This window comes from Pituophis catenifer, unplaced genomic scaffold (genome assembly GCF_029215685.1).
Source record: "Pituophis catenifer annectens isolate HBS135680 unplaced genomic scaffold, rPitCat1.0.hap2 SCAF_18, whole genome shotgun sequence".
Classification (NCBI taxonomy): domain Eukaryota; kingdom Metazoa; phylum Chordata; class Lepidosauria; order Squamata; family Colubridae; genus Pituophis; species Pituophis catenifer.
This window is the reverse complement of record NW_027256898.1, coordinates 5267201-5287223: the sequence shown is the minus strand read 5'-3', so window position 1 is coordinate 5287223 and position 20023 is coordinate 5267201. Positions and strand designations below refer to the sequence as shown.

At 46.3% G+C, this 20023-nt stretch overlaps 1 protein-coding gene across 3 annotated transcripts in view; it reads left to right on the top strand.

The window, feature by feature from the left end:
* The window catches only part of RERE (arginine-glutamic acid dipeptide repeats), a 79104-nt gene that overhangs the window by 16558 nt on the left and 42523 nt on the right, over positions 1 to 20023 (top strand). For all 3 annotated transcript variants that reach the window (XM_070956248.1, XM_070956247.1, XM_070956245.1), the window contains exon 4: positions 14345 to 14425. In XM_070956248.1, coding sequence (XP_070812349.1) covers positions 14345 to 14425 — 81 coding nt within the window. The remainder of the gene's footprint in view (positions 1 to 14344; positions 14426 to 20023) is intronic.

The following is a 20023-nucleotide window of genomic DNA, read 5'->3' as shown; positions in this document are numbered from 1 at the left end:
TATAGCAGTTCTGGCTGTTAACTAAGTAGCCAAACAGTTGTAAATCTACCCATGAATCTGGTGATTCCTCTTTTTTTCCTTCTCTTTCTCCTTCTCCTTCTCCTTTTCATCTTCCTCTCCTTCCGCTCCTCCCCCTTTTCCTCTCTTCTTCTTCCCCCTCTTCTCTTCCCTCCTCCTCTCCCTCCTTCCTCCACTTCCATCTCCACCTCTTTCTTCTCTAGTTATTTTGACTACATATCACCCATTACTCTATGCCAGTGGTCTGCAATCTTAAATACTCAAAAGAGCCATTTGGACCCATTTCCCACAGAAAAGAAAACACCGGGAGTCACAAAACCTGGGTGGGCGTGGCCAACTCGATGTCACTCACTTCCACCAGTCACATGACCCATCCCTCCAGCCACGCCTACCCAGCCGGTCATTAGGGTAGCGAACCAGTTGTTAAAAAACACCAGGAACCACAAAATCCTTTTGACATCTCTCTCTCTCCCCTCCCTCCCTCTCTCCCCCTCTCTCTGTATCTCTCGATGTCTCTCTCTCTCTCTCTCTCTCTCTCTCTCTCTCTCCCGCTCTCTCTATGTCTCTCCCTCTCCCGCTCTCTCTGTATCTCTCTATGTCTCTCTCTGTATCTCTCTGTCTCCCTCTCCCGCTCTCTCTGTATCTCTCTCTCTCTCTCTTTCCCACTCTCTCTGTATCTCTCTATGTCTCTCCCTCTCCCGCTCTCTGTATCTCTCAATGTCTCTCTCTCTCTCTCTCTCTCTATGTCTCTCCCTCTCCCGCTCTCTCTGTATCTCTCTATGTCTCCCTCTCCCGCTCTCTCTGTATCTCTCTATGTCTCTCCCTCTCCCGCTCTCTCTGTATCTCTCTCTCTCTCTTTTCCACTCTCTCTGTATCTCTCTATGTCTCTCCCTCTCCCGCTCTCTGTATCTCTCTGTCTCTCTCTCCCACTCTCTCTGTATCTCTCTCGGTCTCTCCCTCTCCCTCCCGCGCTCTCTGTATCTCTGTCTCTCTCTCCCGCTCTCTCTCTCTCTCCCCTCCCTCCCTCTCTCCCCCCTCTCTCCCCCTCTCGGTATCTCTCTGTCTCTGCCCTGGCCACTTCTCCATCCCTTACCTTCTCAGGCCAGACGAGGAGTGACTGGGAGGGGAGGTCGAGGAGCGGGGCCAGCCAGTGGTGGGATCACCTGACAGGGAGCCACAGCAGAGGGTCCAAAGAGCCGCATGCGGCTCCAGAGCCGCAGGTTGCTGACCCCTGCTCTATGCAATTCCCCCCCTCCCATTTTCCCATAGAAGAAGATGTGGCAGGCCTGAAGGCCCAAATGTAAAAGATGGCTTCCAGATCTGAAGACCAATGAGCGTAAATTATGGCCTGGGGGCCAAGACAGAAGAAACCAGAGTGAATCTTCTGCTGCTTGGAAATTCTGGCGGTTGGGACAGCTGGATTCCTTCCGAAATCCAGCTTTTACGCCACGCCTGTCTCTTATTCTTCCAGCTTCTATACTTAGCACTTTCTCCAGTCTTTCCTTCTGTTTCCGTAACTCTCGTTTTTTGAAGTTCCCAGCTCTGAGGATCAAAACACCTCAGCGTACAGGAGCACTAATCCGGTTTGCGGGAACATAAAACCCGCAGAGCAGTGTGATCTAATATAACATCTTACGGGGGGAAAAAAAACACCTGATTTTATTTTAGAATAGCTTGGCAGTCAAGTCGCAGTAGGAGATCTTGGCAGCTGCTCAGATGGCTGCAGTGTGCAGGGTTTGCTGGCGTCGACACTGGATCACTCCAGATTTAAGCGCAGAGTTCTGTGTGTGTATGTGTGTGCTTCTTTTATGCTTAGAAAAGCTTTAATGGGGATCTTTTTTTAAAAAAAAAAAAAACTTTCATCAGGCATGGATTATTCTCCTGCATTCGACAACTTGAACGGAGCTCAGCTTTTGGCGTATTCTCAGGACCGCTGAGCCGTAGGGAAAATATTTATATTTTTGGGCAGGTGGGGAATTGATATGAATGGGATTGGGAGAGCAAATGGACTTTTGCTAGCTCCATCTCCGTTCCTTGTCAGGTGGCTTTTTAAGCAGCTATTTTTCCGGCTCGCTTACAGGGAATAAAAATTCCCTGTAAGCAGAAAAAAAAATTGTTTTTATTCCTAGGTGGTTCGAGAGGGGGAACCGTGCAAAATTTGGACCAGTGCTTTTTTGGGGGGTGGGAGTGGAGGAATCAAGAAGCAAACTAACAATGCCCTTCTTGTCTTAATCTCTTAATCTTATCTGTGTAAATCTTTCTCCCTTCGGGGGTTATCCTCAGATGCCACCTTGTACTGTATTAGTTCCTGTCCTTTGGTAGCTCCCAAGGGTGGGAGTGGGGGGAGGCACCCTAAAGCCACAGCCCCTAACCACATTCAGTTGGGTTTACTCCCAGGGAAGTACCTGCAGAAGGTTGCAACCCGAATTAAATCCTTAAAAAGAGGAAGGGGTGGGGGCAGAGCAGGCTGTTCAAACCCACCAGCTCTTTGCTAACATCAGAAAAACCCATCACTGGGATGCAGGGATAGGTTCTACTTACCTTTACTACCAGTTCCCATTGCTCATGCGCCGGCGTGCTCTTCTGTGCATGCGCATATCACCTATGATGACGTCTGGGTCAGTGGGCGGAGCCTCCTGCCGGTTTTACTACCGGTTCTTGCAAACCGGTCTGAACCAGGGGGCAACCCACCACTGCTAGGATGTCCTGTGGATGTTTAGAGCCTTTTTGATTTTTTTTAAAAAATATATATATATATTTGGTGTAATCCTACCCCAGATGTTTTGTCTTTCCGGGGTTTAATTACCCGGAAAGCACTGATGGTGCAGGAAAGCAGCCCACCAGGGTACCAGGGACGAGCAGAGTGTGACCAAAATAAGCCCCCTCCCCACCTCTGTGCCTTTGCTTCCAGCCTTTGGGAATCAAGAAAATCAGCCACGCGTCCCGAAGCTCACCTGAACAACGACCCTCCGTGGTTGTCTGGAGCTCGGCCTTGTTGCCGCTTCCGGGGTCTCCGGTGGCTTCAGACAAGGGCAGAGTTTCGTGTTGTGACCTAGGCCCAAGTAGTTATTGCCAGACACAATCAGTCCTAGACAAACATATTTTATTAGAACAGCTGAGAATTACTTCATTCTCAGCTTAGTCCAAATTAAGTCCAAAACAAATTCTTCATGAACAGTCCTTTGGCCTTATCACCAACCTTTGTCTCCTTTGGCACCCTGCCAAAGGCTTTTCTTGGCAAAGCCCCATGAAGTTCAGAAGCCAACAAGAAACAAATGTAGCAACGGTGCTTTCCTACAAAGAGCCCAAGAGCCTTTGCTGCTCTTTTAAGCCTTCTGGGAGGGGCCAATCATCTCCTGGCCTTACTCCCAAGTGGTCCTTTTTGCTTTAGCTGCTCTTGCCTTCTGGCAGCTCTTCTCATGCGTGCACTAGGAACAGGCTCCTCCTGTTCCTCTGCCTCTGCTATCTGCTTCTGGAGGCTCCGGAGTGCGTGCATTGCTGCCAGATGGCTCTGGCCCTATCTCTGCCTCCGACGCAGAGCCCTTGTCTGGGCCTTCCCAACTCCAGGACTGGCCCATTGTCCTCCCCAGCCTCCTCACTGGCCAGCTCCGCAGGCTGCTGGTGGACCACAACAGTTGGTTTATAAGAGCTGCAAGACAGCAGTGGCCGACCAGGGGAAGAAGGGACTGCCAGGCATCCCTGTTGGGCCAGCTTTGGCTGGCGTGGGGAAAAGCCGGTTGTTGTCGGGATGGGAGACCACTTGGAGATCCCACAGCCAGACAAAGAAGCCGGCCTCTTCTGTACTACTGCAGCGAAAAATAAAAAAAAATTCCTTTTTCCTGTCCCTTTCTCTTAAATTAGCCTGCCGTATTATGGGGGTACTTTCCCCTCCCACTTCTCTCTGCCCCCCTAATCCCCGATAGTCGGCTCTGTCACCACAGTCCGCTTCCACGTTTCAAGCCTTTTGAAAGACGGGGAACAAGGATCTCCCCTTTCCCCTTCGTCCGTTCGAATGCCCCAGGCCAGGTTGGGGGGTTACTCCTCCACTTCCCTGGGCATGAAAAGCATGCTTTGTGGAGTGGGGGGGGAGATCCTGGTTTGGGATCTGGGTTAGTGTTAGTCTCCCTCGCTGGGCCCCCGAGAGCAAAAGCAAAGGGGGCATGGACAGAGAGAAGCCATGGTTTGTAGTCTGTTGGCTTGTTTGTCGGCACTTCTCCGATTTCCCCCCGGTGCCGTTGCCTGGCAACCCGGGGCCGGAGCCATCGGCACACAAGGTTGGCGGGTGATGGATAGCCAGGGCCAAAGCTGGCAGGAAACTGCAGGGCTCGGAGTGTGGGAGGGGGGGGAGAGGCCTTGGCCGGGGCGGGCAGATGCAGTGGGGATATGCGGAGAGTCATTAATCCGGGTCAGCTGTTGGAGAGGAAGATTAAAGGCTCTGTGTTTGGGGGGGGGGATAAAAGAGGTTGTTGGGGAGGGGGGGGGCCTTTGTGTGGGGTTGCACGAGGCCAAAGCCCGCATAGTCTGCGTGGCCAGAGCGTCCCTTGTTCAGATGCCTTGCAGGGGAATAACCTTGCAACTTGGGTTAAAAAATATATATATATATTTTAGCTTTTTCTGACTTGCTGCGATGCTGTGGCGCCAGGGGTGTCCAGCCTTGGTGTCTTAAAAAGACCTGTGGACTTCAACTCCCAGAATTCCCCAGTCAGTCTTTGCCTCCTTCCGAGGGGTGGGAGAGAGAGAGGGGCTGGCCTAAGGCCTCCCAGCTGGCTTTGTGCCTAAGGTTTGGATTAGAACTCCTAGCTGGCTGCCTTAGCCACTCTACCAACCAACTAAATAGTTAAGAGCATTATCTATCTATCTATCTATCTATCTATCTATCTATCTATCTATCTACCTACCTACCTACCTACCTACCTACCTATTTCCCTTCCTCCCTCCATCTATCTATCTATCTATCTATCTATCCATCATTTTTCTCCAACATACCTACCTACCGATCAATCAATCAACCAAATTTACTGGCTACATATCTATATCTACCTATTAAATTTATTGGATGTGTATCTATCTATCTATCTATCTATCTATCTATCTATCTATCTATCTATCTATCTATCTACCTACCTACCTACCTACCTACCTATTTCCCTCCCTCCCTCCATCCATCTATCTATCTATCCATCTATCTATCTTTTTCTCCAACATACCTACCTACCTACCTACCTATCAATCAATCAACCAAATTTACTGGCTACATATCTATTAAATTTATTGGATGTGTATCTTATCTACCTACCTACCTTCTTACCTACCTATTTCCCTCCCATCTATCTATGTGTCTGTCTGTCTGTCTGTCTGTCTGTCTGTCTGTCTATCTATCTGTCTATCTATCTATCTATCTATCTATCTATCTATCTATCTATCTATCTATCTATCATCTGTTATTTTTCTCCAACATCTCTCTCCCTCCTCCTCTCCCTCTCTCTCTATATCTATCTATCTATCTATCTATCTATCTATCTATCTATCTATCTATCTATCTATCTACTCTGCAAAGCACAGATTGCAGTGGCTGAATGTGTGAACCAGGACACCCAATTATATATATAGGAGATATATGTCTCCTATATATATAATTGGGTGTCCTGGTTCACACATTCAGCTAATGCAATCTGTGCTTTGCAGAGTCTGTCATTCCATCATTTACATCCTCTTTATCTCCTTTTTATACAGTTCCGGGCAGTGTAATGGAAACCCCCGCCCCCCGACAGTATCCATAAAAGGCACGCTCAGGTCTTAAAGCCTCCCCCAAAATCGCCCACAGAGGGCTGTCTCCCCCCTCCTCCCTAAAAACAATCCTTCTCCAGCTTGCCAGAGGCTGTGTAGCTGCATTCACACAACCTTCTCAGCCCAAAACCAACTATTTACCGCTTCGGCACGATGGCTGAGCTTAAGGGAGGGCAGCAGAGAGCTGCCACTGGCCGCACGGCTGGCTTCAACTGCTGGTTGCACCAAGGCTAAAGCATCTGGGAGGGAACAAAATGGCACCATCTGAAAACACACACACACAAACACACACCAATTTCCAGGGGGCCCCGATTGCAATCCTTGGCGGCTACCGCTACCCATTTCCTCCCTCGACAAGCGGCGGCTTTTCTCGTTCTCGCTACCTTGATAAACGCGCCATCTGAGAGAGCTCCGTTAGCCAGAACGTAATGACTTTGTGTATCTTGTCAACACTATTTGTTTCGGGAGATAAAATACGGGGGGGGGGGGGGGGCGCCGTCCGAGAGGCCTCACATATGCAGAAGCCTGGCGTGCTTTCCTCCTAACTCCAGCTCGGTTATTTACAACTGTCCGTGTCCCCACCCCCCACCCCCCACCCAAACCTCCACACTGTTTACACATTGTGGCAGGGACACAGACCAAAGACCCTTATAAATTACGTCGCGGTGGGAACACAGAGGAGCATCGACACTGGGGGCGGGGGGGGGGAGAGACCCAGACCCCCTCGGCGGCTGTGTTGACACCCATCCATAGCCATGGCAACTGGGTTTTTGCAGAGCGATGATCCCCCCACCCCCCACCCCCGGCCGTTTGAATGTCTTCATGCCAATGTTTTATAAAGGGGGTGTGATGCCCAGCTGTGCCACGTTCCAAAAGAGCCCCCTCCCCTGTGCCTGTCCATCCCCCCCCCTCCAACAGTCCTTAGAAATAGACCCCCCCCCCCGCCCCCATAAATCTACCTCGGTCCTGCTTGTCACAGCAGCAGCATCGCTTAGAATAATAATAATTAAAAAAAAACGGGTACGGGGGTTATAAATAAGACATTAAAAGGTTGCCAGAGGAAGTGCCAGAAAGGCAGATTTGCAAGACAAGTGTGGGGCGCAGGGTGTATTTATGTATTTTAGTTTTAGTTTGAATGTTTTAAATTTTAGTTTGAATGTTTTAAATTTTGGGCCAAAATCATATAATTCTTTTTTTAAAAAAATTAAATTTTGTATTGGTATGTGTTTTAGTTCTGGCTGTGCATCGCCCTGAGTCCACTTGGAGAAGGGCGGGATATAAATTGAATGAATGAATGAATGAATGAATGAATGAATGAATGAATAAATAAATAAATAAATAAATAATATTTATTTATTTATTTATTTATTTATTTATTTATTTATTTATTTATTTATTTATTTGTCAGATTTATATGTTGCCCTTCTCCCATAGGACTCGGGGTGGCTCACAACAATAAAACAATCCGACAATAGATAAAAATTAAATAATATTAAAAATCCCCAAATCCCCAAGTTAAAATCCACAGGCAGATCAGGGATGTTGCTGAAAGAGCCATGTCTTTAGGTCGACGCGGAAGGTGCTGTGTGTGTGTGTGTGCATCTCCTCCTTTTGCAAAATAATTAAGGGTTTCCTTTGTTTTGGGGGGGGGCTGCTGGAAGAGGTTAAACTACTAGAGCATTTCATCTCGTGGGTTTTTTTCCCCCAAATTTTGCTTCCTTGCAAAGGGGCCAATTTCCTTGATCCCAGTGTGGACAGGACCCTCGACAATCCCGGCCCATAGATTAAAACCCTCCTGTGTTGTGTTGTGTTGTGTTGTGTTGTGTTGTGTTGTGTTGTGTTGTCAGCTTCTTCCCTGCTCCTTGGGTAAAGATGAAAGTTATTCCCAGAAGGTTGCAAACCAGTTTTAATTACAGGATGTGGAATTTGGGGAGGGGAGACACAGCAGGAAGACCAGAACCAGGGATGTCTATTTTAAAAAAGGTTATTTTTAAAAGTTGGGTTTCTTTTTTTCCTTTTCTTCTCACAGCAGAAGGAAACAGTCAACCCCTTCACCATTCAGGGGCCTCAAGTTAGTATTTTAAATACCATGTTTCCCCGAAAATAAGACCCTGTCTTATATATATATATTGTCTTATATATATATATTTTGAACCCTGAAATAAGCGCTTGGCCTTATATTGCCATGCGCTGAAAAGCCCGATTGGGCTTATTATCAGGGGTGTCTTATTTTGGGGGAAACAGGATGGATGGATGGATGGATGGATGGATGGATGGATAGATAGATAGATAGATGGATGGATAGATAGATAGATAGAATAGATAGATAGATAGATAGATAGATAGATAGATAGATAGATAGATAGATAGATAGATAGATAGACAGACAGATAGACAGACAGGCAGGCAGGCAGATGCTGTGGTTTCCTAGATAGATCGATAGATGATAGATAGATAGATAGATAGATGATAGATAGATAGATAGATAGATAGATAGATAGATAGATAGACAGACAGACAGACAGATGGATTAGATATAATAGATAGAAAGGTAGATAGATAGATAGATAGATAGATAGATAGATAGATAGATAGATAGATAGAATAGATACCGAGTTTCCCCGAAAATAAGACCCTGTCTTGTATTTTTCTTTGAATCTTGAAATAAGCGCTTGGCCTTATATTGCCATGCGCTGAAAAGCCCGATTGGGCTTATTATCAGGGGTGTCTTATTTTGGGGGAAACAGGATGGATGGATAGATAGATAGATAGATAGATAGATAGATAGATAGATAGATAGATAGAATAGATACCGAGTTTCCCCGAAAATAAGACCCTGTCTTGTATTTTTCTTTGAATCTTGAAATAAGCGCTTGGCCTTATATTGCCATGCGCTGAAAAGCCCGATTGGGCTTATTATCAGGGGTGTCTTATTTTGGGGGAAACAGGATGGATGGATGGATGGATAGATAGATAGATAGATAGATAGATAGATAGATAGATAGATAGATAGATAGATAGATAGACAGATAGATGATAGAATAGATAGATAGATAGATAGAATAGATACCGAGTTTCCCCGAAAATAAGACCCTGTCTTATATTTTTGTTTGAATCCTGAAATAAGTGCTTGGCCTTATTGCCATGTGCTCAAAAGCCCAATTGGGCTTATTATCAGGGGTGTCTTATTTTGGGGGAAACAGGGTATCCAAACTGGGCACTACATTGGGCCATGAAAATTCATCTAGAGTAGGACAGCAACGGGAAACTTCCCCCCCCCATCTATGTGTATGTGTGGGGAAGGGTGGGGTTTAAGAGATATTGAAGCCGCAGGTACCAAATCAATAGATTGGAGAAGCCAACCACGTTGGGGGTGGGGGAAACATCCTAAAGATATTTCAGAAGAAGCGGTTGGACTAGATGACCTCTTAAGATCCCTTTGATCCACTCTGTTACTGTTAACTGAAGATTGAAAGGGAGCGCCTGCAATCCTGATCCAAACCCCTTTGGGCTCCAACCTTGTATCGTAGACCCATCCCGGATAATCAGACGTAAAATGAATTATTGTTAAGCTGTGATTAAACAGAACTATTAACATTTTCCCCCTGCTCTCCCCCTCCCCCTTCTCCTGGAATATGCTTCAGTGTTTGGGATAATCTACCAAGTCTTCAATAATAACACTGATTCCTTCCTGTGTCTTTTTTTCCTTTTTAGTTATTCAATTGATTACAGCCACTTAGTTAAATGGATGGTTTTTAAATGAGTTCTTACTGCAGTAAAGATTGCAGGGTTATTTAGCTTGAATGTTGTCGTCTTAATTTTTTTTTTCTTCTTTTTTTGGCACTTTCGTCTTGTCTGTGCAGTTGTTGTTTAATTATCCAGGTCTCTAAAGTCAAACAGAAAACAGTTCAGATCTTTTAGGAGAAAAATTAAAAAAAATAAAAATTAGTGGGTTAGATTTATTGATTTATTGATTGATTGATTGGTTGGTTCGATTTATATGCCGCCCTTTTCCGGAGACTCAGGGTGGCTTACAATGCCTTAAGCAATAGCCTTCATACTTTTGTATATACCTGCTTAGTAGGGCTTTCGGGCCCCCCCTAAGCGGTGTTCTTTTCTATACAAAGTCACCTTATTGCCCCCACAATCCGGGTCCTCATTTTACCTACCTCGAAAGGATGGAAGGCTGAGTCAACCTTGAGCCTGGTGAGATTTGAACTTGCAGTAATTGCAGGCAGCAGATGTAAGTGGATGTTAATTAGTCTGCTGAGCCACCAAGGAGATTGCTGAGCGATGCACCTTAATTCTGAACAAGACGTGGAAAAGTCCTTTCTTTTATCTGCCACCTGCAGATTTAAAAAACAAAACAAAACAAAATCCCAGAAACTCAGCTAGGTATGGAGGAAAGAGTTGGGAGAATCGCATAAAAATTGTCCTCTGCACAAGTGATAAAACAAGAATAAATATAAAGAAGTCTTCCTCTGTAAGAGTCCGTCAAAGGAGGACTGTGGCATCTTCGGACTGAACAGAATAACAAAGTCAGAAGGGACCTTGGAGGTCTTCTAGTCCAACCCCCTGCTTAGGCAGGAAACCCTACACCACTTCAGACAAATGGTTATCCAACATCTTCTTAAAAATTTTCAGTGTTGGAGCATTCACAACTTCTGGTGGCAAGTTGTTCCACGGATTAATTGTTCCAACTGTCAGGAAGTTTCTCCTTAGTTCTTTAGACCACCAACTCTTAAATATAGTGATCTGTGACTCCTCCACAGGCCAAAAAGCCCCTTAACAGGCTGCTTGGGGTCCCCATTGTGCCCTGGTATCGAGGCAGCCCAAAACTTAAACGGGATGATTTTGCAGAGAGCACCGCAATCTCCATTTAAGCCAGGGATGTCCAACCTTGGCAACTTTTTAAGAACCTGTGGACTTCAACTCCCAGAATTCTTGCTGGCTGGCTGGCTGGGGGAATTCTGGGAGTCGAAGTCCACAAGTCATAAAAAAAAAATTTCCCCAAGGTTGGACACCCCTGATTTAAAGCTTTGAAAGTAGCCGATTGCAAGGGGTGGATGAGCCGGGCTGGTAGAAGCAATGTGGAGCTCTTGCCTCACAATCAGGAGGTTGCGAGTTCGATCCTAGGTAGAGGCAGAGGTAGGGTCTCCTGCTTGGGCAGGAGGCTGGACTAGATGATCTGCAAAGGTCCCTTCCAACTCTTGTTAATCTGTTAATCTGGCCTGATCTCTCCAATTGTGTATTTTAATTTGGATTTTTAATGGGGGATTTTAACGGTCGGGCCAAATTGTTTAATTCATTTTAAATTGTTTTTATATTTTGTATTTGATGTTTTTTTACTTATGGCTGTTCACCGCCCTGAGTCCTTTGGAAGAAGGGTGGTATATAAATTTAAATATTAAATTAAATTAAATTAAATCTGTTAAATCTGATTTCCAGAGAGATGAGCCCAAATCAAATTGTTTCTTCATTAGAAAGACGCCCCTTCCCCCCCCACCAAAAGGCCTTGCCCACAGACCGGTGATTTGCAAAGGAATGCTTGTCAGTTGACCTGAGGCAACAACACACCCCAAGGCATGGGTGAACTAAGCAGGCGTGCATTCTTAGTCTGGACATCTGGACTCGCGTGGCCAAATAGGTCTAAAGCGAGGGCTCCCAAGTGCCGATTTAAGACCATCGGCCGCTTAACCCTTACAGATGACATTATAATCAAAAAAATTCTGGAATGTGCAGAAATTTAACAGTAAGTTGGAAGGGACCTTGGAGGTCAGCTCGTCCAACCCCCTGCCCACGCCAGAGACCTGTACTAGGGATCGAACCGCCGAACTGCCCACCTTTCTGATCGACAAGCTCAGCGTCTAAGCTAAGATAGTCAACCTAGTCAGGCTGTATGGATAAGTTAAAGCTAATAAGTTAAGCTGTATGGATAAGATAAGGTAATGCCTCTTACTAAGGCAGCATTTAACATCCAGCTGCCTGCAATTACTGCGAGTTCGAATCTCACCAGGCTCAAGATCGACTCAGCCTTCCATCCTTTCTAAGGTGGGTAAATTGAGGACCCGGTTTGTGGGGGCAATAAGCTGACTTTGTATAAAATATACAAAAGTATGAAGGCTATTGCTTAGCACATTGTAAGCCGCCCTGAGTCTCCGGAGAAGGGCGGCATATAAATCAAATTTTTAAAAAAAAGAAAAGAAAGAGAAAGAAAGAAGGAAGGAAGGAAGGAAGGAAGGAAGGAAGAAAGAAAGAAAGAAAGAAAGAAAGAAAGAAAGAAAGAAAGAAAGAAAGAAAGAAAGAAAGAAAGAAAGAAAGAAAGAAAGAAAGAAAGAAAGAAAGAAAGAGAAGCTGACTTTGTATAAATATATACAAAAGTAGGAAGGCTATTGCTTAAGGCATTGTAAGCCGCCCTGAGTCTCTGGAGAAGGGCGGCATATAAAAATAAATAAAAATTTTAAAAAAATTAAAAACCCTAAAAATCAAAGGAAAAGAAGACTGTTTATATTTTATGACATGGGAGAGCTATTCTATAAATGGTTAAGTGGCAGATAACCGAGGTTAGAGGAGTGGATTTATGTGAAATATGGATTACACGAGAAAGAAAAAAACCGATGAGTAAATATTCTGATTGGTTATATAATCGATACTATAGTGGAAAATAGTATACTTTTCAATAACGATTGATATTATCGCATATATATTTATATATATATATATGATCATGACAATGATGTTTATATGTTAACACTTTGGACCCCTAGAAAACACACTGTTCAACCTAGAAGTGGAACACGTGATATAAAATACTAAAAAAAAAAATATTTAACAAAAAAAAATAAGACCGTCCCTCTCCCAGCCCAACCCAACCCAACCCACCTTACAGGGTCGTTGTGACGGGGAGGAAAAAAAAAAATAGGAAGGAGGCCCCTTGGATAAGGTTTTGCAGCCTTGAGCTAGTTGTAAAAAAAATAATAATAGTGCAAATTAATTCAAGCAAACTCCCCCCCCCTCCATCCTTTGCATTGCAACCTTTGCAATGCCCCCCCCCCCCCCCCGCTTCACCTCATTTGCACCTCGGGCTCCCAAATCCAGGTCACAGTTTTGTTTTGTTTTTTCCCCAAGCGCGGAGAGTCCGCTTTCCCAGCGCTGCGATCCAGGCCGCCTTTTGCAACGCGCCCAGCGCGGCTCCCGGATCACATGTTTAAAGGCGCCGCTCCCTCCCTCCTCCCCCTTTGTAGTGTCAGAGGCTCCCCGGTGGCGATCAGGAACCCCCCCTCCCCTTCCCCGTGGCCCCTCCCACTCAGGGCCCACCTGTGCCTCGCCGGACTGGGCTCCCTTCTCTTTGCAAGCGCCCCTTTTGCAGGTTGGGAATCTCTGCCTTTCCTTTTTTTCCTTTTTCCCCCCTCCTCCTTTTCTCTCTCTCTCTCTCTCTCTCTTTTGCAAACAGCTCTGCTTTGGGGTCCTGGGGTTTTTTTGGGGAGGGGGTGGCGGCTGCAAGCCCCAGCCCTGTTGCAACTCTGGGGAGGGGTCCCCGGGAAGCCCCCTTTTTGGCAGGATGGCGTGCTTTTCTTTCTTTCTTTCTTTCTTTCTTTCTTTCTTTCTTTCTTTCTTTCTTTCTTTCTTTCTTTCTTTCTTTCTTTCCTTCTTTCTTTCCTTCTTTCTTTTTTTTTTGCAAGATGGATTGGAAAACGGGAAAGCTGCTTTTTCCTCTCTTCTCTTTTCCTCTCCCCCCCCCCCCACTTTTTCATCTTCTCCCCCCACCCCACCCCAGGAGGTGTTTGGGAGGGGGGTTGTTTGGCTAGAATTGGATTATTTGCCAAAAAAAAAAAAGTTTTGTTTCCCTCCGCAGCTTCTGGCTCCATCCTGCAACTGCAAATATGTTTCATGCAAAAAGGATACATATTTTTTTTCCCTTGTTTGCGATTTATTTTTATTTAAAAAAAGGAAAAACAAACGTGGGGGTTTGTTTTGTTTTGTTTTTTTTTCTTCTTCCCTGCGGCAAAGCTACTTTTTAATCTTTTTTTTTAAACTGATTTGTATTTATTTTGTAAATAATATGTTTATTTTGTTGTTGCAAATAAAGGAGAAACAACACCTTTCCCTGCCCAGCTGCCAAAACAACCCCCCCCCTTTTTCTTTCCCAAGGTTTTCTCAAAATGGGAAAACTTCCCTCCCCTTCCTCTCCTCTCCCCCCACCACCCCTAATCGTTTCCTTCCTCCGTTTAACCTGGAACTAGATAAGGCGCTTTTGAGTTTTTTTCCCCCCTGTGTTGTTTTCCCTGGAATCAGCAGCTTGGCTTCCTAACAGCCATCAAGAAGGATGTATCTTCTTTTTCTTAACAACCCTTTAAAAAAAACAATTTCAGGGCCAGATGTGGAAATTAGTGCATGGATGAGCGGTGGAATGTATATTAACGTATTTTTCTGCAGGTCTTAAACCTCAGATTCCTTTTTTTTTGTACGATTGAAAAGATCTCACTCATCATCCAGGCCCTGCTGACATGCTTATTTTTATTTTTATTTTTAATCACAGAAGCGGTTCATTAAAGGCCTCCGGCAGTACGGCAAGAACTTTTTCAGGATCCGAAAAGAATTGCTCCCCAATAAGGAGACGGTGAGTATCCTTGGACTTTTATGTAACTTGTTTCATACACACACACACACACACACACATATATCTCTGGCTAAAATGCCTTTCTGCATTCCTCCATTTGCTGTGACGGAGGAGCCTTTTTTAACCCTCGATGGGCCTTCGGTCGAATGTTTTGGGGATATTTGCGTCTGCTTGTGCAAAGACACCGTCGGAGTTTTGAGATCCGCTGGCTTGTCGGGAAGTCTTCGTCTCTCCCCGAGAACTTCTGGGATCGATCCCAGCTTGTTTAACCCCGTGTCGGAAGTGGAAATGGAGTCATAATTGAGCGTTTTTTGCAAACTCAGGAAGAGGTTGGTGATTTAAAGGACGGCAGTGTTAAAAGCTGTTTTAGTTGCGCCTCAGGGAAGGGCAGATCTGTGTTGGGTAGATGTTAAATCAGATCGTGGTCCTTTCGTTCTCCTTGATTTGGGCGACTGGCAAGGCATGGTTTTGTCAGCTGATTTCAGGATTGGTTCTCCTTTGACATGTGCAGAGTTTTTTTCCCCCCAATGATCTGGATGTAATTTTGGAGGGGGTGCCCTGCTTATGCTGCTGGAAAAAAGAGACAAGAGAAACCCCAGATCTCATCCTGGGCACCCCCTCCTTTTTTTTTCTTTTCTTTTTTTGAACTATTACCATCTGGCAGACGGTACAGGATACTAAAAACAAGGACAAATAAGGCTGAAAAACAGCTTCTCTCCCAGGGCGATAACCATACTGAATTCTACGGTATAGTGCAATATCGGGTTTTCAATTTCAGTGATATAGAATGTAAAGGATATGTATGTTTGTATTTTTATTGTTAATAGTTCTAACGTGCACCGAAGAAGGCATTTAATTTCGTCGTACCGTGTGCCATGACAATAAAGTAAACTAAACTAAACAACAGAAGATTTTAGGTGGTTGGAATGGGCCTAAATCCACTAGTGTTTTTATCTAGTGCCTCTGGATTCTTGTGGTGATCCATCCCGCGTAGGTGAAAACAGCTTTAAAGGTGTGTTTTCCTCCTCTGGTGTTTTTGTGGCGGCTCAGGCGTTTTTATTTCCAAGGTTTTGGACGAATTCTTTTAAATAAAACGGCTCGGGGACAGTACTGCACAAGCCCGGCCTGTTGTGGATTGCTTGCTCTGAACGGAGGCAGGAAGTTCTTGTGATTGTGACTCACGCTTTTCTTTTTAATTGAATAACTGGGACCTGGCCGGGGGGGGGGGGGGGGGTTGTTGTTTTTTTGTTTCCCCTCCCTGGTACAAAGGGCATCTATTGAAATTCCCCGTTCTATGACCCAAGGAGCTGTCAACGGTGCGGAATTAATGGCGGCTTTGACACACGGATCTCTCCCCCCCCCCCATCCCCTCCCCTCCAATCCATTGGGGACGAGAAACTGCTTCCTACAAAGTTGTTCTTTTTTTTTTGTTCGTGTTGTGTCACCGCTGCTGCCCTGACCCACAAATGGGCGATCAAGGGAAGAGGGCAAGAACAAAAATTTGCATTTTAATGACCCTTTTCTCTTTTTGGAGGGACGGAAAAACCGGCTTTTGGAGAAGCGAACTTTTAACACACATGCACCAACCCTACCGTGGGCACGCTTACTAAAACAAACAGCAGCCCTGGGAACTGGTGGATTGTGGATTTTTTTTTTCTCTTTCTCTCTCTCTCTCTCTCCCCCCTGCAGCCTTTCCAAGTATATTGTGAGCAGATCTTTGGGGAAGTGGGGGTGGAAGGGTTTGCATGTCCCTCTGAAACGAACAGGAATATTTTCAAATTATTTTGACAGTTTTTTTTTCCCATCTGGCCTGGGAAACAGCTGTCGTCCGCCAGACCCTGTTTTCTCCTCCTTGCCAAAAACTGGAGGGGGGGGGCTTCAGTATACAGGCCGATGCATGGAGAGAGAGAGAGAGAGAGAGAGAGAGAGAGGGAGGGAGGGAGGGTGGGTGGGTGGGTGGGGGTGGAGTGGGATGGGGTGGGTAGATAGATATAGATATAGATCAGAGGTGGGTTTCAGCAGGTTCTGACCAGTTCTGGAGAACCGGTAGTAAAAATTCTGACTGCACACCCCCCCCCCCCTGCCCCCATCTATTCTCTGCCTCCCAAGTCCCAGCTGATCGGGAAGAAATGGGGATTTTGCAGTATCCTTCCCCTGGAGTGGGGAGGGAATGGGCATTTTGCAGTATCCTTCCCCTGGAGTGGGGAGGGAATGTGGATTTTGCAGTATCCTTCCCCTGGAGTGGGGAGGGAATGGGCATTTTGCAGTATCCTTCCCCTGGAGTGGGGAGGGAATGGAGATTTTGCAGTATCCTTCCCCTGGAGTGGGGAGGGAATGGGCATTTTGCAGTATCCTTCCCCTGGAGTGGGGTGGGAATGGGAATTTTGCAGTATCCTTTCCCTGGAGTGGGGAGGGAATGGGGATTTTGCAGTATCCTTCCCCTGGAGTGGGGAGGGAATGGAGATTTTGCAGTATCCTTCCCCTGGAGTGGGGAGGGAATGGGCATTTTGCAGTATCCTTCCCCTGGAGTGGGGTGGGAATGGGAATTTTGCAGTATCCTTTCCCTGGAGTGGGGAGGGAATGGGCATTTTGCAGTATCCTTCCCCTGGAGTGGGGTGGGAATGGGAATTTTGCAGTATCCTTCCCCTGGAGTGGGGAGGGAATGTGGATTTTGCAGTATCCTTCCCCTGGAGTGGGGAGGGAATGGGCATTTTGCAGTATCCTTCCCCTGGAGTGGGGAGGGAAGGGAGATTTTGCAGTATCCTTCCCCTGGAGTGGGGAGGGAATGGGCATTTTGCAGTATCCTTCCCCTGGAGTGGGGAGGGAATGGGCATTTTGCAGTATCCTTTCCCTGGAGTGGGGTGGGAATGGAGATTTTGCAGTATCCTTTCCCTGGAGTGGGGGAGGGAATGGGGATTTTGCAGTATCCTTCCCCTGGAGTGGGGTGGGAAGGGGGATTTTGCAGTATCCTTCCCCTGGAGTGGGGAAGAAATGGGGATTTTGCAGTATCCTTCCCCCCAGGAGTGGGGAAGAAATGGGAATTTTGCAGTATCCTTCCCCTGGAGTGGGGTGGGAAGGGGGATTTTACAGTATCCTTCCCCTGCCATGCCCACCAAGCCACACCCACCAAGCCATGCCATGCCCACCAAGCCACGCCCACAGAACTGGTAGTAAAAACATTAGAAACCCACCACTGATATATAGATGTATATATCTATATATCTGTCTATGGAAATGGCCAGTTGCATTCTGGGGAAAGAGGCTGTCCCGGCCAGGCTGAGAATTCTGGGATTTTGAGCTTGTCTAGATTACAGCACCGCCATTCCTTCTTCTTTTAAAAACCAAACCGGGATGAACTTGATTAAATGCAACCTCCCTTCCCCCCCCCCCTATTTACTTACCCGTTTTGCATCTTATTTTATCTTACAACTCCATAAAAGGCTGAAAGGTAAAAAAGGCAAACATTGTGTATTCTGTTTTGAGTAGTCTGCCTTTTTTTTAAAAAAATTGCTCGAGGCCCGAACTGTTTAAGGGTGAGATGCTACAGATTTGATAGGTGCCGCCTAGCAGTGACTTCCCCCCCCCCCCTTGGATAACGTCATCTCTTGCTTCCTGCCTTTCTCAACGTCGGCGTCGAGGCCAAGAGGCAAGGCAGGAGACACGAGCTTGTTGTGGCGATCCGTGATTACGTTTCAAGGTTTAAAAACCACAGTTTGGGGACTTTTGATGCCTAGAAGGTAACTTAGATGAACTCCATCGCTGGGGGTTTTAGGAGATAGACGGGACCCCAACGGTTCCATCAGGATAGAGTGAGACTCCTGGCTTGAGCAGAGGGTTGGACTAGGAGACCTTTGAGGTCCCTTCCAGGCCTATTGATTTTCTGGGCTCTAGATTAGACTGTGATGGGAAAAACTGCTTCTCTCCTTGCTTCTTTTCCCCTTCCTCCTCTTGCTTGAAATTGAGGGGATGAAGAGGGTCAGGATAGGGGTGAAATGCTCCTAGTTCGGACCGGTAGCGATGGCGGCCGGCGGTTCGGAGAACTGGTAGCAATGGCGGCGCCAGGCTCCGCCCATCCGCCCAGTCGTCGTTACTTCCTGGTTTTAACCAAGAAGTAACCTGTTTTTTACCCTCTGAGCATGCCCGTGGCCCGCGGCACATGCACTTCCGAACCGGTTGGGAAGGTAAGTAGATTTCACCCCTGGGTCAGGATTTTTGTGAGGTTTTGCGTGGCACAGTCCAAACTTGCAAGAGAAGAATTTGTTGTTGTTGTTAGTTGCGAAGTCGTGTCCGACCCATCGCGACCCCATGGACCACGTTCCTCCAGGCCTTCCTGTCCTCCATCATCCTCTGGAGTCCATTTAAGCTCACGCCGACTGCTTCAGTGACTCCATCCAGCCTCCTCGTTCTCTGCCGTCCCCTTCTTCTTTTGCCCTCCATCGTTCCCAGCATTCGGCTCTTCTCCAGGGAGTCCTTCCTTCTCATTAGGTGGCCAAAGGATTTGAGTTCCATCTTCAGGATCTGGCCTTCTAAAGAGCAGTCAGGGTTGATCTCCTCTAGGACTGACCGGTTGGATGGCCTTGCAGTCCAAGGGACTCGCAGGAGTCTTCTCCAGCACCAGAGTTCAAAGGCCTCAGTTCTTTGGCCCTCGGCCTTCCTTATGGTCCAACTTCCACAGCCATCCATTGCAACTGGGAAAACCATCGCCTTGACTATACGCTCTTTTGTTGGCAGGGTGATGGGCAAGGACACTCTGGTTATTGCCATTTTGAACCACTGGGCTCTAATCCAGGATGAGGGAGCTTGAGCTGGGGACAGGTGGAAGAGCACTCTGCACTTCCTCAGAAGCCGTCTCTTTTGAAATGCTTCAATCCAGCCCTTGACTTAGAACTTGAGCCACCCTAGAGAACCGGAAGTGCTCGGATTTCACCGGACAACGTAGCAGAGCAAAAAAAAAAACCCCTCTTTTGAAGTTTCTCCATCAGGAGCCGGGAGGAGCAAACAGTGCATGGAATTTAATTCCCACTGTGTAAGCCTCTTTTGCTTAACTTCTCTTCTCCAAACAGAGCTCCCAAAAGCCCCCCAAAAGAACCGTTTCCTGTCCCCTTGAAAAGATTCCCAGATGTCACCCAAACAAACAAAGGTTTAATTGTTTAATTTCACCCAAGCTTGAGCCTCCCATTTACTCACATACACACACACACACACAGTTTAAAGGATCCTGCCCTCTGGTTTATTATATTTCAAATGGCCTGGCACATGTTTGTTTGTTTGTTTGTTTAATTGCTCTAAAGACTGGGCATTTCCACATTCAAGAACTGCTTGATATGTTGTGTCCATATCAGCTGCTGACTAATTTACAGGGGTGTCATTGATGACAGTTCCCATAGTAGTTAATGAACTTGGTAACTGGAGAAGAGAAAGAGAGAGAGAAAAAGAAGAAACATGGTGCCCACAATTCTGTTTGCTGTGGCTAGGTCTGGAATAAATCTGCGTGATTTTAGTGGCCCTTTTCCCAGTATATCTTGTGGGAGAGGGGCACACCTCAGGCTAGGCCGGGTACTGAAATCAAAGCATCGGTCCAGTTCTCGCATGTTAAAC